The sequence below is a fragment of the Tachyglossus aculeatus genome, unplaced genomic scaffold, assembly GCF_015852505.1.
Source record: "Tachyglossus aculeatus isolate mTacAcu1 unplaced genomic scaffold, mTacAcu1.pri scaffold_75_arrow_ctg1, whole genome shotgun sequence".
Taxonomy (NCBI): Eukaryota; Metazoa; Chordata; class Mammalia; order Monotremata; family Tachyglossidae; genus Tachyglossus; species Tachyglossus aculeatus.
Window position 1 is genome coordinate 1,361,545 of NW_024045092.1, and position 16,511 is coordinate 1,378,055.

The 16,511-nt window shown below is 42.1% G+C and overlaps 1 protein-coding gene across 1 annotated transcript; it reads right to left on the reverse strand.

Annotated features, from left to right (window-relative positions):
* Positions 1-15,130: 15,130 nt before the first annotated feature.
* Positions 15,131-16,084, reverse strand: LOC119923958 (olfactory receptor 1038-like). The gene has a single exon (XM_038743107.1). The coding sequence runs from the start codon at positions 16,082-16,084 to the stop codon at positions 15,131-15,133; it is 954 nt and encodes a 317-aa protein (XP_038599035.1).
* Between the last annotated feature and the right edge of the window lie 427 nt (positions 16,085-16,511).

A 16,511-nucleotide genomic window follows, 5' to 3' on the forward strand; every position in this document is an offset into this window, starting at 1 on the left:
AAATGCCATACTGGGCCACACCAAAGGTCCCCCAGCCTTCCATTCTGCCTCTGACCACGACCCACCACCCAAAGAGGTTTGGTAATAATAATAATAACAATGATGGCATTTATTAAGCTCTTACTATGTGCAAAGCAATGTTCTAAGCACTAGGCAAGGTGGCTGCCCTTCTTTTTTATTTTAATGGTTTTTGTTATGCAATTACTTTGTGCCAGACACTGTTCTAAGCTCTGGGGTACATAGATGCAAGGTAATCAGGTCAGACACAGTCCATGTCCCCCATTGAGCTTACAATCTTAAACCCCGTTTTACAGATGAGGCACCTGAGGCACGGAGAAGTTAAGTGACTTACCGAAAGTCACATAGCAGGCAAGTGGTGAAGCTGGGATTAGAACCCAGGTCCTTCTGACTCCCAGGCCCATGTTCTATCCACTAGGCCATAGTGCGTCATGACATTCATCTTCGTGATTAGGAATGTTCCTTGAATATCCTTAATTTTCCCTTTGATAATCTATCATGTTTCTCTTCCTTCTGAATTTGCTATCAGCAGAAAGAATCCGAATAGCTGAGTGGGTTGCCTTAGAAGTTTCAGTATGAACTCTCCCAGGTAATGCATTTAGGAAAACAAATCAAAGCTTTAGAACAAAATACTTAATAGTGAAGTTTCTAGGGCAAACAATTTCAAAACCTATCCTCACTGGTTCTGTTTTCCATTTCTTTAGTCATATTTGTTATCTTTCACTGGACTCCTCCAGTTGCTCCGATTTTGAAATGTTAGCGGTCTGATCAAAACCAACTACTATGGACAGATTATATCCAAATTGTGACTGTCAATACACCTACTAATACATCCCTGGAACAGACTGACTTCCCCAGTAATACTGCTGCATTACTGATCCAGAGTCAAATATGGTCATTTATGGCCATGAGTATTTTCATTCGATTCTTGTGCCTAGTCAAGGAACTTTTGCTTACTTGCAATACTTTTACAACTGGAAATAGACCATTGGTATATGTCCTGTTTCTATGGGGCAGTGCTGAAAGCAGAAGACTAAGAAACACTATAAGGTGTTGGTACATAATTATGTGTTTGGATTGAATTAAAGCTCAGTAGTGCAAATCTACTGCATATTTCATAAAATGAAAGTCCTATCAATCAATCATCAATCAATGACATTTATTGAGAACTTACTGTGTGCAGAACACTGCACGATGTGCTTGGAAGAGTGCAATAAAACAGATTTGGTAGATGCTATCCCTGTCACAAGAATGTGATTCAACATGAAAGCACTCAATTCTATCATTAAATTTAAAAAGAAGTTTGTGTAAAGTGGGAAGAACACAGGTTATCACACTAATTGGCACTCCAACCTCTCATTTCAAGATCGTTCAATTCTATGAATTAACATTTCTCAAGAGAGGTGCTTCAAGTAGTATCATTTGAATTGTTATTTTTTTTCCCCTGAGTAAATTGAAGAAATCCTTCAGGGACTTGGCCAGTGAATTATAAACAAAGTATAAATCCTCCATTATGAAACATACCTCTGACCTTCGGTGTCCCATATAAAACCTTTTCCTTGCCCAGGTAGGTTTGCCAATTGAAAATCCACATTAATGTTTCCATTTCTCTTCTCCAGTGTTGCTTTAGGCTGAGTTGCAGTGATCAATAAAGAAGGAATGAGAGGAAAGGAAGATGATATGACAAAGGGATGAGTGTGTGAAGTTTTCATCTAGGCATTGTTCCTCCAACCTCTGTTGAAAACATGTGGCTGAAGAATAATTGTGGGGTGGTTGTAATCATGTCGTATTCACAGAGACCATTATTGTGATCATCTTCATGTAATCCTGAATAATTATGAATAAGAATGCAAAGATTCTTTCCAATAATATCCACTCAACAAGTGCCCATCCAAAGAGTTAGAAAGGATAGGCTCAAAAACTTACCCATATGTAGTTCTAAAGCTATAGATTTTTGCAAGACTTGAGAACTCCAACAGACCTTTCATTTTAATTGTCTTGAGATACTTGGAAGCAATGCATTTCCTGCCAAATGTAGTATTTACTTTAGGTGATTAAGAGAGAAAAGATCTGGTTCCTGTTCTTAATAAGTGGTCAGATGTTTGATTTTATAACCAGATGGCCGGGTTTTCAGCTGCTCTGGTATCTGTCTGATGTGGATATGCTACATGGGACCTGAGCCCAATATGGGACAACGACTGTGTCAGACCTGATTATCTTGTAGCTACTCCAGTTCCTAGTAGAATACACATTAAGAACTCCAGGAACCTTAAATTTATGACATGTCCTCAGTATGAAAATGTCTTCTCTTCATGTCCATGAATATGTCTGGTCCACAGAAATTGAATCAGAATTGTATATATACCTATCTGATCATGGTACTGCTCTACCTCATTCTATGAACTTAATTTTTAAAAACCTAATTAACCTCAAAAAGCAGTTCTCCATCTCTAGGTGTTAGTGTTTAAAAATAATCCATACAAGAAGACACAGAATAGAATTTTATTTTTACTCAAGGGAATGATGGAAATTAAATATACACACATTATCATCCAGTCCCTTAAAGTGTGAGCCCGACCGGGGCAAGTCTAACCTGATAATCCTGTGTCCACCCTAGCACTTAGTACAATGCATGACATGTAGTAAGTGTTTCATAAATTCCATTGTCATCATCATCACCTCCATAGCCTTTAATAGATTTTGTTGTTTCCTTGACATTTTATTAGCAATCTAATAGTCTTGTGGGACAAAGAGAAGAGAAGCAGTTAAGACAGAAGTCTCATGAATGTGAGGACAAGAGGAGAAGGGTCTGGATGGAACCCTTTGTGAGAAGGAAGGGAGAAGGGAGCTCGAAAAATATATGAGGAAGGACAGGAGGCAGAGGGAGAACAGAAGTCATATAAATGGGGGACACAAGCAGGAAAGAAGATAGTAAAGATTAGAAGGAGGGACAAGAACATGGAAACAGATAATGTTCTCCTGTGTGTGAGAAAATATAGCACACTCCACAGATTAGAGTCTTGGCCTGTCAGTTTTGGTCCTCCAGTCTCCCTTGTTCTTTCCTCAAAAGGTCAGTGGAAGAAAAGTAAATCAAGGTGATTGTTGAAATCTTTAGGTAACAGCAAATTAAATAGTAATCGTTTTTCATCTTGCTAGAACTTCTCTCATCTTCCAGGTTAGGACATCATTAATGAAAAAAGCAAAATCCGTTGAGAAATTCCACTGCCTCACAGAAGCTGGGACTTTCAGACATGGCATGCTTCATCCATTCTTTTTCTCCTCCACCCACTTATAAAGGAATTTACTTCCCAGAAAATGAGGAGGCAGCTGGAAATGCAACAGCTATAACAGCCTGACTGCTCAGCACTGAATCTGACAGATCAGCCTTTGAGAGTTGCTTCTCTACTTGAACTCTGGGTTGGTGAGGAAGGAGGGAGGTGAATAGAAGTCATGCTAAAATTCAGAATGTTGATAATATTAGGTTTACTTATGATCAAATCTCTTGGGAAAGGGATTCCTCTCATCTGAAATGCTAGTAGCTCTTAGGAACCTTTTCCTATGCCCCTTAAACATGAGCCCCATGTGGGCCAGGGACTGGGTTTGACCTGATTAACCTGTATCTACCCCAGTGTTTAGGACAGTGGTTGGCTACGTACAGTGGTCTACACACAGAAAGAACTCGCCAAATGTGATTAATGTGACACATAGTAAGTGTCAAAGAAATGTTTCAGGAAAAGAGTGTGGGAGTCAGAGGGCCCGTTCTAATTCCAGCTCTTTTGTTTTCTTGCTGTGTGACCTCGTGTAAGCCACTTAATCGATCCATGCCTGGGTTTCTTCATTTGTAAAATGAAGCTTCAGTGTATGTTCTTTTTTCCCCTTAGACTGTTAACGTCATGTGCAACAAGGACTGTGTCAGACCTGAGTATTTTGTATTTACCCGGAGGCTTAATATAGTGCTTTGCACATAGCAAGCTCGTAGGAAATATCACTACTGTTGTTATTATTATAAAATAGTCACCAGAACTGGAGAAAAAAATATATCTCTAGTCTGGAAGCTCACTGTGGCCAGAGAATGTGTCTACTAACTCTTGCACTGTACTCTCCCAAATGCTTAGTAGAATACTCTTTACATATTAATAGCTCAATAAATGCTTGCCTTGTCTTATGCCTTCAAGTCATCTCTGTCCCATAGCAACACCATGGACACATTTCTCACAGAACACCCCACCTTAATCTGCAATCATTCTGGTAGACTATCCATAAAGTTTTCTTGGTAAAAATATGGAAGTGGTTTACTATTGCTCCCTTCCATGCAGTAATAATAATAATAATAATAATAATAATACAGTATTTGTTAAGCGCTTACTATGTGCAGAGCACTGTTGTAAGCGCAGGGGGGATACAAGGTGTTCAGGCTGTCCCACGTGGGGCTCACGGTCTTAATCCCCATTTTACAGATGAGGTAACTGAGGCTTAGAGAAGTTAACTGACTTGCCCAAGGTCACATAGCCGATACGTGATGGAGTCGGGAATTGAACCCATGATCTCTGACTCCAAAGCCCGTTCTCTTTCCACTGAGCCATGCTCCTTCTCTAGTAAACCTGAGTCTCCACATTTGATTCTCTCCCATGCTGCTGCTGCCCCACACAGGTGTGTTTTGACTTGTAGGGGATTCCCTTTCACTCTCTAGCCACTACCCAAGCTAGGCATGGGATGAGTATGCCTCCGCTTGACTCCCCCTCCCATAGTCAAGACTGGTAGAGTACTGAAAACTCTCCAGGCATGAGTCTGAGAGAGGCAATAAATGCTACTGATTAATTAATTGACCTCCCCCTCCATTCAAGTCAAACTTCACTTTACTTTTCTCAATTTATAGATTCTTTTTATGGAATTTTTAAAAGTGCTTACTATGTGTCTAACACTGTTCTAAGCCCTGGGGTAGATACAGACTAATCAGGTCAGACACAGTCCCTATGGAAGGAGAACAGATATTAAATCCCCATTTTACAGTTGAGATAACTGAGGCACAGAGAAGTGAGGTGACTTTCCCAAGGTCATGCAGCAGACAAGTGGTGGAGCCGAGATTAGAACCCAAGTCCGCTGACTCCCAAGACCATGCTCTTTCAATTAGGTAATGCTACTCCTTTTCAACCTTAAATGATAGTTTGAGGGTCTAATCATCACTTTGTCTTTCTTTTGGGACTATGTTTTCCTTACAGATCATATAACAAATGGCTGAAATTACAATATCTTATTGATAAATTAATTGCCTGACCATCAATATGAACCCAGTCATCATCTTCAATTCCATAACTGATAAAGATGTTTGGCAATATACTAATTTTTCATTGGAAATTGCATGGAATAACTGACTTCAACTGTCTTTAAAAAATAATTTTCTATGTACACAAAAGGGACTACAATCATGCCCCACTTTTAATAATTCCTTTGGGGACAGATTTTCATACATAGTTATGCATTGTGCAATTAAAACATTTATTGATCTGCAAACTTTGACTTTATAATATTTCCCAAGTGACTGTATTTACAGGGGAACACTGGTGAGTTGTCAAAGATGGTGTTACAGTCTGCTGCATCCGGAAATGAGCCTTGGGAAATGATTTGGGTGTTGAAAGGAATAAACATAAAAATAAAATCAGGTTCTAAAAAGGAAAAAAATGGCACTAAGATGCCTGATATGCAGAAAATAAGCCAGGGAACCTAAAAGAAAGCACCCTAACCTCTTATCAATTGATTTCCTTTGTTTTAGGAATACTTTTTCATGGCAAACTCTTGAAAGAACTTGCAGCAGAGACTTCCCTATGCTTAACCTGGTAATATAGTGAAAAATAGAAAGAGAGGAGGGATGGTTAGAAAGGAGAGGGAGTAGAAGATATCTTAGAGGATAGAGCAGTTTTAGTGGGACAAAGATTTGATGGAATAAAGATGATTTCTGTGGTCTAATGATTCTCTTTTGGGGACTTAGGAATGTGCATTAACTATCAGGCTGATTACTGCATCAACCTCCTCTCTGATCTCTCATCCTCTAGTCTCTCCCCAATTCATTCTATACTTCACTCTGCTGCCCAGATTATCTCTGTACAGAAACGCTCTGGGCATGTCACTCCCCGCCTCAAAAAACTCTAGTGGTTCTCTGTCAACCTATGAATCAAGCAAAAACTCCTCACTCTCGGCTTCAAGGCTCTCCATCACCTCGCCCCCTCCTACCTCACCTCCTTTCTCTCCTTCTACAGCCCAGCCCACACCCTCCGCTCCTCTGCCGCTAATCTCCTCACCTGGCCTCGTTCTCGCCCGTCCGGCCATTGACCCCCGGCCCACGTCATCCCTCTGGCCTGGAATGCCTCCCTCCTAACATCCGCCAACCTAGCTCTCTTCCTCCTTTCAAGGCCCTACTGAAAGCTCACCTCCTCCAGGAGGCCTTCCCAGACTGAGCCCCCTCCTTCCTCTCCCCCTCACCCCCCTCTCCATCCCCCCGTCTTACCTCCTTCCCTTCCCCACAGCACCTGTATGTATGTATATATGTTTGTACATATTTATTGCTCCATTTATTTATTTATTTATTTTACTTGTACATATCTATCCTATTTATTTCATTTTGTTAATATGTTTAGTTTTGTTCTCTGTCTCCCCCTTTAGACTGTGAGCCCATTTTTGGGTAGGGACTGTCTCTATATGTTGCCAACTTGTACTTCCTAAGCGCTTAGTACAGTGTTCTGCACACAGTAAGCACTCAATAAATACGATTGATTGATTGATTGACAATGACAATGAAAGGAAAGAGAAAAGGTAGGAAGGAGGAGACAAAGTGGGTGAGTAGTATTGGCTGTCTCTCTTTTACTTACCTGTTGCTGTCTCTGCTGATGTTTTCATGCCCCCTCCTGACTTTTACCTGAGAGAGGGGTATCAAGTAGTCTGTACTATCACTTTGGGCTCAGGAGAATGGGACTCAAAATTTGTGACCATCCCATCTGCCATGGGACAAATGGTTACCTTAGTCTTTATTGTTTATGATACTTTGTTAAGCTCTCACTATGTTGCAGGCACTGCACTAAGCACTAAACTAGATACAAGGTTATTGGTTTGGACACAGCTCCTGTCCCACATGAGGCTCCAAGTCTCACACTGGAAGGAGGAGGATTTAATCCCCATTTCACAGATGAGGTAACTGAGGCACAGAGAAGTTAAGTGACTTGCCCAAAGTCACACAGCAGACACATGATGGAGCCGGGATTAGATGCCATCACATTAGACAGGGATTAGCTGGGAACTGGGAGCCCCACGTGGGACAATCTGATCACCTTGTAACCCCCCAGCACTTAGAACAGTGCTTCACACATAGTAAGCACTTACCAAATGCCATCATTATTATATAATATCCGCCAAGCTAGCTCTCTTCCTCCCTTCAAGGCCCTACTGAGAGCTCACCTCCTCCAGGAGGCCTTCCCAGACTAAGGCCCTTCCTTCCTCTCCCCCTTGTCCCCCTCTCCATCTCCCCCATCTTACCTCCTTCCCTTCCCCACAGCAACTGTATATATGTATATATATTTGTAAATATTTATTACTCTATTTATTTATTTATTTATCATACTTGTACATATCTATTCTATTTATTTTATTTTGTTAGTATGTTTGGTTTTGTTCTCTGTCTCCCCCCTCTAGACTGTGAGCCCACTGTTGGGTAGGGACTGTCTCTATATGGTGCCAACTTGTACTTCCCAAGCGCTTAGTACAGTGCTCTGCACGCAGTAAGCGCTCAATAAATATGATTGATTGATTGATTGATAATTATTTATTGAGTGATCATTTGGTGTGGTGTACTGTTTAGGGACATGACAAGGACAGAATAAAGAATCTTGTTCAAGTAACAGACCTTCCTATACAGAAAATTAGGGATGTTGACTATCTTCAGATCATTGAGAGTGAGCTCGTTGAAACTGTACTTGAACAGGTAAATGTTTTGTTCTCATTTACAAGTTGGCACGGAGTAGTTTGTGTCCAATGGTTGTTGTAGCCTTGATAAGGATAGGGAATTCATTAGTTCCCAAATATTCTTCAGAAACTCAGGCAAATTTATAACGAGATGAACTCCTTCTCCAGGGAAATTATTTCAAGGCTTCATTTTGCAAATACAAAAGGAACCATGGTTTTGAGGCACTGCACTGAGGAAAGGGGCCAGGGATGGTTGAAGTGGCCGCTATCCACAGATACAGCAGTGTAACACTGGGACAGATAACAACCCCTTCCCTTACTAGCACAACGGTCTTAGGATAGCGCACAGAGGCAAGAGCTGGGGGCGACTGTGTGTTTGTCGCACCTGTGTGAAAAGGGCCAAGCAACAGCAACTTGGTAACCAACATCCTCCCACTAAGCCCACCACCAGGAGCAAAAGTTGCAGCAACCCCTGGAATAGTGAGTTTCCCTCCTCAAGTCTAAAGAGTCCATAGAACCAGTACAAAACTCCTCTGGTGGTGGGGACTCTTCATTAGCTGCATGGTACACTGCCAGAGATCATCGTGTCCAATTGTTCAGAGTCACTGGAGTGAGGGGGCGAGAAGCAACGGTCATGTTGAAACAGGAACAGGTCGCCTGGTAGAAATAGGTTTCCCTCCCTGATGATGTCACACCATGGCTAAGACTGAAGACAGGCTCTCTGGGAGGCAGTTCAGTGATGATTCCTTTGCTGGGCCTGTCTGGAAGTCAGGCAATCCTGACCATAGAATTGTGAGGCAGAGAAGTACCCAGGAGCATCATATAGCCAGATATGATTGATAAAGTTTGAAATAATAGCTTTTTCCTAATAACATTAAACAATTATTCTTAACTCATTCTTAAAAACTACTAACAATTTTAACAAATATTCCAATTATTCTTCTGTTGCTTTCCAAATCCTTGGGATATGATGACTAAACCTTTTCAGTCCCTTAAAAGGAAACAATCGCAAAGACAAAGTAGACATCCAGATCTGTACATATGTATGATACCGAATAACATACAGCTGCTTTTTGCCCATTAGCTAGGCTATAGCAGAGACAGCATGCAGAACTTGCATTGTCAACCCTGAAATGATCTCATTATGATTATTAATTACCAGGAAATCACACAATTCAGTAGAGCCCAATATACCTCAGTACTGGAAGTTATAAAATCTCCAGTATCATCAGTCTCTAGCAGACGTCCTTCCTCATACCTCTTTGACTCTTCCACTCTTCTCTGGATAATTTAAAGGGCATTTCCTTTAGGAAAGCAGTGGGTTTTTAACCATTACTTCAAAGCACAGGTTACATTGTGGTAAAATGAATGATCCAGTTTCTTCTTCTGCCAAATACTTCTGGTAAAAAATGCAGATTACATGGAATTAAACTATATATTGAAATATATTCCTCTTGGAATATGGTTCCTGAAGGACTCATCAGAGAATATGTAAGTGAGCATACCTTAATAAAGCTTGTAAATAGCATACCTCAATGGGCCAAGAGTCACAGAGACACTTGAAAGTGGGAACTGAGGAATTGTAGGCCCCTGTCTGTACTGTAAGCTCATTATGGGCAGGGAACAAGTCTGCTAATTTATCTTGTATTGTACTCTCCCAAGGTCTTAGAATAGTGCTTTGCAAATAGTAAATGCTCAATAAATACCACTGATTGGTTATGCAGTAAAAGTCAATCAGTAGCATTTAACGAGTTCCTAATGTGCATAGGGCACTGTACTAAGCATTTGGGGTCGTACCATAGAGTAAGTAGACATGATGCCTACCCTGAAAGCACTTAAAACAGCTTCCAAAACGAAATGCCATCCACAGGTGGGAAAAAATAAAACCAAAGAAGTTGTTGAAAGATTGCTGCAGCAGAGCACACTTTCCTACTCCTGCCTCAACCCAAGTGGACCTCTTCTTTAAGTTGCATTCTTGGGGTTTTGCAAAGGTTCCGAGGCAATATGCAATACCATGCATCTGTGGAAGGTAGACTGGGTAAGAATAATAATGATAATTATGGTATTTGTTAAGCTTTTACTATGTGCAAGCACTGCTCTAAGCACTGGGGTAGATACAAGGTAATCAGTTTGGACACCTGTAAATCCACAGTACTCCCTCACAGAGATCTCTGCTCTCTTGACCCCATTCATCTTTCTGAGCACCTCACACCACACCTCGCCTCCCTTTCCTCTCTACCCAATCTTGATGATCAGATTACTGCTCTCAACTCTACCCTTTCTACTCAGCTAGACTCGCTTGCTCCCCTTTTCCTTCGCTGCTCTTGTACCACTAACCCACAGCCCTGGATCACTGCCAGTCTGCCTCCTTCACTCTTATGCTCGAGCTGCTAACCACTGCTGGAGAAAGTCTAAACACCATGCCAATCTCATTCACTACAAGTTTATCCTTTCCTGCCTTAACTCTGCCCTCTCCTCTGCCAGACAAAACTATTTCTCCTCCCTTATTGACACCCATGCCCATCATCTCTGTCAGCTCTTCCGTACATTTAACTCCCTTTTCAGGCCCCCGGTTCCTCCCCTTCCTCCTTCCCTCACCCCCAACGATCTGGCCTCCTACTTCATTAATAAAATTAAATCCATCAGGTCTGAGCTCCCCAAAGTCACTCCCCCACCTTTCTCCAACCTCCCAGCTCTCAACCCTCTCTGCTACTCTCCCATCCTTCTCAGCAGTATCCTCAGAGGAGATCTCGTCTCTCCTCTCAAGTGCTACTCCGGCCACCTGTGCTTATGACCCCATTCCCTCTCATCTTATGAAATCTCTCGCTCTGTCCCTTCTCCCCTCAAATTCCATCTTCAACTGCTCACTCTCCACTGGTTCCTTCCCGTCTGCCTTCAAACATGCCCACAACTCTTCCGTCCTAAAAAAACCCTCTCTTGACCCCACCTCTCCTTCCAGTTATCGCCCTATCTCCCTCCTACCATTCCTTTCCAAACTCCTTGAACGAGTCATCTACACATACTGCCTCGAATTCCTCAACGCCAACCCTCTCCTCGACCCCTTCCAATCTGGCTTCCGTCCCCGACATTCCACGGAAACTGCCCTCTCAAAGATCACCAATGACCTCCTGCTTGCCAAATCCAAGGGCTCTTACTCTATCCTAATTCTCCTCGACCTCTCAGCTGCCTTCGACACTGTGGACCACCCCCTTCCCCTCAACATGCTATCCAACCTTGGCTTCACTGACTCCGGCCTCTCCTGGTTCTCCTCTTATCTCTCTGGCCATTCATTCTCAGTCTTTTTTACAGGCTCCTCCTCCCCCTCTCATCCACTTACTGTAGGGGTTCCTCAAGGGTCAGTTCGTGGTCCCCTTCTGTTCTTGATCTACACTCACTCCCTTGGTAACTTCATTTGCTCCCACGGCTTCAGCTATCATCTCTACACTGATGACACCCAAATCTATATCTCTGCCCCTGCTCTCTCTCCCTCCTTCCAGGCTCTCATCTCCTCCTGCCTTCAGGACATCTCCATCTGGATGTCTGACCGCCACCTAAAACTCAACATGTCCAAGACTGAACTCCTTGTCTTCCCTCCCAAACCCTGCCCTCTCCCTGACTTTCCTATCACTGTTGAGAGCACTACCATCCTTCCTGTCTCACAAGCCTGCAACCTTCATGTCATCCTCGACTCAACTCTCTCATTCACCCCTCACATCCAAGCCATCACCAAAATCTGCCAGTCTCACCTCTGCAACATTGCCAAGATCCGCCCTTTCCTCTCCATCCAAACTGCTACCCTGCTCGTTCAAGCTCTCATCCTATCCCGTCTGGATTACTGTATCAGCCTCCTCTCCAATCTCCCATCCTTCTGTCTGTCCCCACTTCAATCGATACTTCACGTCGCTGCCCAGATTGTCTTTGTCCAGGAACGGTCTGGGCATGTTACTCCCCTCCTCAAAAATCTCCAGTTGCTACCAATCAACCTACACATCAGGCAAAAACTCCTCACCCTCGGCTTCAAGGCTCTCCATCACCTCGCTCCCTCCTACCTCACCTCCCTTCTCTCCTTGTATAGCCCAGTCAGCACCCTCTGCTCTTCTGCTGCTAATCTCCTCACCATACCTCGTTCTCACCTGTCCCGCCGTCGACCCCAGGCCCACGTCATTCCCCTGGCCTGAAATGCCCTCCCTCCCCACATCCTCCAAGCTGGCTCTCTTCCTCCCTTCAAGGACCTACTGAGAGCTCACCTCCTCCAGAAGGCCTTCCCAGACTAAATCCCCTCCTTTCTCTCCCCCTCCTCCCCCTTCCCATCCCCCCACCTTACCTCCTTCCCCTCCCCACAGCACCTGTATATATGTATACATGTTTGTACACATTTATTACTCTATTTATTTTACTTGTACATATTTATTCTATTGATTTTATTTTGTTAATATGTTTTGTTTTGTTCTCTGTCTCCCCCTTCTAGACTGTGAGCCCACTGTTGGGTAGGGACCGTCTCTATATGTTGCCAACTCGTACTTCCCAAGTGCTTAGTACAGTGCTCTGCACACAGTAAGCGCTAAATACGATTGAATGAATGACACAGTCCCTATCGCATATGGAGATCGCAGTCTTAATTCCCATTTTACAAATAAGGTAAGTGAGGGACAGAAAAGTGAGCCCCCTCCTTCTAATCCCCCTCCTTCCCCTCCCCATCCCCCCACCTTACCTCCTTCCCCTTCCCACAGCATCTGTATATATGTATATATGTTTGCATGTATTTATTACTCTATTTATTTTACTTGTACATATTTATTCTGTTTATTTTATTTTGTTAATATGTTTTGTTTTGTTGTCTGTCTCCCCTTTCTAGACTGTGAGCCAGCTGCTCGGTAGGGACCATCTCTATATGTTGCCAACTTGTACTTCCCAAGTGCTTAGTACAGTGTTCTGCACACAGTAAGCACTCAATAAATACGATTGAATGAATGAATGAATGAATGAAGTGACCTGAGGAAAGTCACACAGCAGACCAGAGACAGAGCCAGGATTTGAACCCAGGTCCTCCTGATTCCTAGGCCTGTACTTCATCCACTAGATCCTGCTGCTTCCTTAGCTACACAAACACACACACACACACACACACACACACACACACACACTCCACAGCCCCTTATGCTTTTGCAAGAGTTGATTATGACTTGACAATAATACTGTCTGTTACACCCTTACTGTGTGATGACCACTCTTCTCAGATATATAATCACTTCAGATACAGTTTCTGCCCCATGTGGGACTCACACTCTAAGAAAGGCAGTTTTCATTTAGTAAGAATTTTCTACTGCTCAAAATTTTGTAACTACGATTTCAAGAGAATTATTTCTCATTTGAAAATCCTTTCTGAATTGCTAAATATTTGAAAGTTGCTATTTTCTATACTCAACATTTTAAAGTCATTTTTAGTAATAGCATCTCTATCAAAATTCTCTCCCACCTCTTTCATGTGGGGGATTTAAGCAAATTCAGGGGGCTCAATTTTATAATGAATTGTCATTAAGATCCAATCTTCTTCTCTTGCTTTGATTCTGAAAAGTAATTCAATTGAATTTCGTTTGAATTTCATCTTATAGAAATTGAATTTCATTTCCAAAATTTAATTTGGTGTCTTTCAAAGTGTATTATTGCTTGGGATTAGTGAATGTTAAGTAGTTATATCAAATATCACAAACTCTTCTTGCTCAGTGTTCCTGGTTGACAAACAGCTGACTTTTATTAAAATTCATAAGCGAAAATTTTGAACCTAAAACTTCCTAGGAAAATTCTAATGCCTTAACTAGTTCCTATATTATATTCATATACTCCATTATGATTTGGTTTCAAAATTTTTAATGTTAACATTTTTGTCCGTTTCTGTTTTTTTCCCACCACTGGAAAACTTTCAGGTCACTTCACCTGTGCTGTATTTAACCAGAATTTTTTTTAGCAGCCCTGAATTTCTGGTTCAGTCATCATCATCATCATCATCATCATCATCATCATCATTATGGTGCTTGCTAAGCATTTACTATATACTAAACACTGTAATAAGTGCTGGTGTAGATAGAAGATAATCAGGTCCCACAGAGGGCTAATAGTCTAAGTAGTAAGGAGTAGAATTTATCTCCATTTTACAGATGAGGTACCTGAAGCCCAGAAAAGTGAAATGACTTGCTCAAGGTCACATAGCAGACAAGTGGCAGAACCAGGATTAGAACTCAGGGTCTTCTGATTCCATGTCTGTCCTCTTTCCACTAGGCCATGCTGCTTCTCATGCTGGTCTACCCTCCCACCCTGCATGGACATACAAATTGATTAATTTAAGGCCGGATAACATAGTGCAATTGTCCCAGAAGTTGGAACCAGTGCAGTGAGGATGTTGGCTTCTGGGAGTGTTCCAGACTGCCCTGCCTGTAGAGTAAGAGGTATTGGTCAATTCATAAGTCACAAGAGCAAGATGGTTTTTCCCAAGGAAACTGCAGTGGGGTTACTGATAATTGTGGAATTTATTAAGAATTTATTATGAGTCAAGCCCTGGGGTAGATACAGAAAAATAAGATTGGACACAGTCCCTTCCCACCTGGGAAGACTGTGAAGTCTAAGGGGGAAGAAAAACAAGTATTTAATCCCTATTTCATCCCTATTTTACAGATGAGGGAACTGAGGCATAAAGAAGTAAAGTAACTTGCCCAAGGGCAAATAGGTAATTAGTGGAGCTGGGACTAGAGCCTAGGTCTCCTAACTCCCATTCCTGTGCTCTTTCCACTAAGCTATGCTTATCCCTACCTTTTCAGAACAGTGGTAGGAAATTGGGCAGGCTTCTGTCACTCCACTTTACCTCAAACTGAGAGAAATATGTCTGGGCAGAAGGCAGAGATTCAGAGCAGATTTAAATATTCTGCTCCTTACTTGACTAGTGCCCTTTTCTGTCCCAGGATGAGATAAGGAAGTTCTATGTTCACATCAAATGCCTAATTGACTGGAACATTTGAAAATGAGTGAAAGCTCCTTTTGATGTGGTGCAAATTTCTGAGCATGGACTTTTCTAATTCCCCAGGTTCATTATCTGATCTTTATATTAAAAGGAAACAGTCCAGAGATGTTTTTAACAGGATTTTTGTCTTAGTTTTTTATTGAACAGATTTCAGGATTTCAGGAGTTTGAAATGTAGCCAACAAACAGTGAGAGTTCTTTCCAGGGCCTCCTTCACCTCCCAGTTCTTCAGACTATACATCAGGGGATTCAGCATAGATATCACCTGGGTGTAAAACACGGAGGCCATTTTATCTGTTTGAAATGAATGACTAGCTGGTGGCTGCATGTACATAAAAATCAGATTCCCGTAGAATGCAGTCATTCCCACTAGGTGGGAACCACAGGTAGAGAAGACTTTGCGTCTGCCTTGGGCAGAACGGATCTTAAGGGTAGTAGAGATGATGAAGATGTAGGAGATCAGAACAACGAGGAGGGAGAAAATCCAATTGAAAGTAGAATCCCCCAAAATGAAATGTTCTATGACATGGGTGTCAGAACAGGACAATACCAGGATGGGTAGGCTATCACAGTAGAAATGATCAATGACATTATCACCAAGGAAGGACAATTGAAACGTGAAGACTACAGTGAATAGAGCGACGGCCAAGCTGTAGATGTAGGGAATGGCAACCAAAAGAGTGCAAACTTTCTCTGATACGATGAGCTTGTAGAGCAGAGGACTGCAGATGGCCACATAGTGGTCGTAGGCCATCACAGACAGGAGGAAAAGTTCGGTAATGATAAAAGTAATGAAACAGCAGAATTGCATAGCACAGAGGTAGAAAGAAATTGATTTTCTCTCCTCCAGCAAATTGACGAGCACTTGGGGGCCCACAGTTGTGGAATAGCCAAAATCAACAAAAGCCAAGTGGCCAAGGAAAAAGTACATAGGAGGTTGAAGTCGAGAATCAGTCCTAGTCAGGAAGATGAGCCACAGGTTCCCCACGACTGTGGTACAACAGATAAGCAGAAACACGATGAAGAGAGGGATCTGCAGCCCTGGAAGATTTGTGAGCCCAGTGAGAATGAACTCACTTGGTTGGGAATGATTTCCCTCAGTCATGATTCCCAGGGTGGGTATCTGTAGCTAGAGAAAAGAGAGCAGTTTAAGTATTATCCTTCACGTTTTAGCTCACATTCATTCAGGAAAGAGAGGTAAAAGGCATTTCTTTAGAACACCTTCAATTTAGATTTTTTTTTCACCTTAAAGAAAAGTTATTCTAGTGTCCAGACTGTGAGCTCATTGTGGACAGGGAATGTGTCTGTTTGTTGTTGTATTGAACTCTCCCAAGTCGTTAATACAGTGTTTTGCATGCATTAAGTACTCAATAAATACGACTGAATGATTGAATAGTCCTTCTTGGACTATTGGACTCGAGGTTTTATTTCACCTAGTTCTTTAGCAGGTTATGGTTAACATAAAACAAGTTTAGAAAAAATTAATGAAGAGCTATCCCCACTCTGGTATATCATGCAGAAAAAATTAGGGA

What these genes read in the sequence shown, in the direction of transcription:
- LOC119923958 (XM_038743107.1), bottom strand. Translation starts at nt 16,084, where the DNA reads ATGACTGAGGGAAATCATTCCCAACCAAGTGAGTTCATTCTCACTGGG.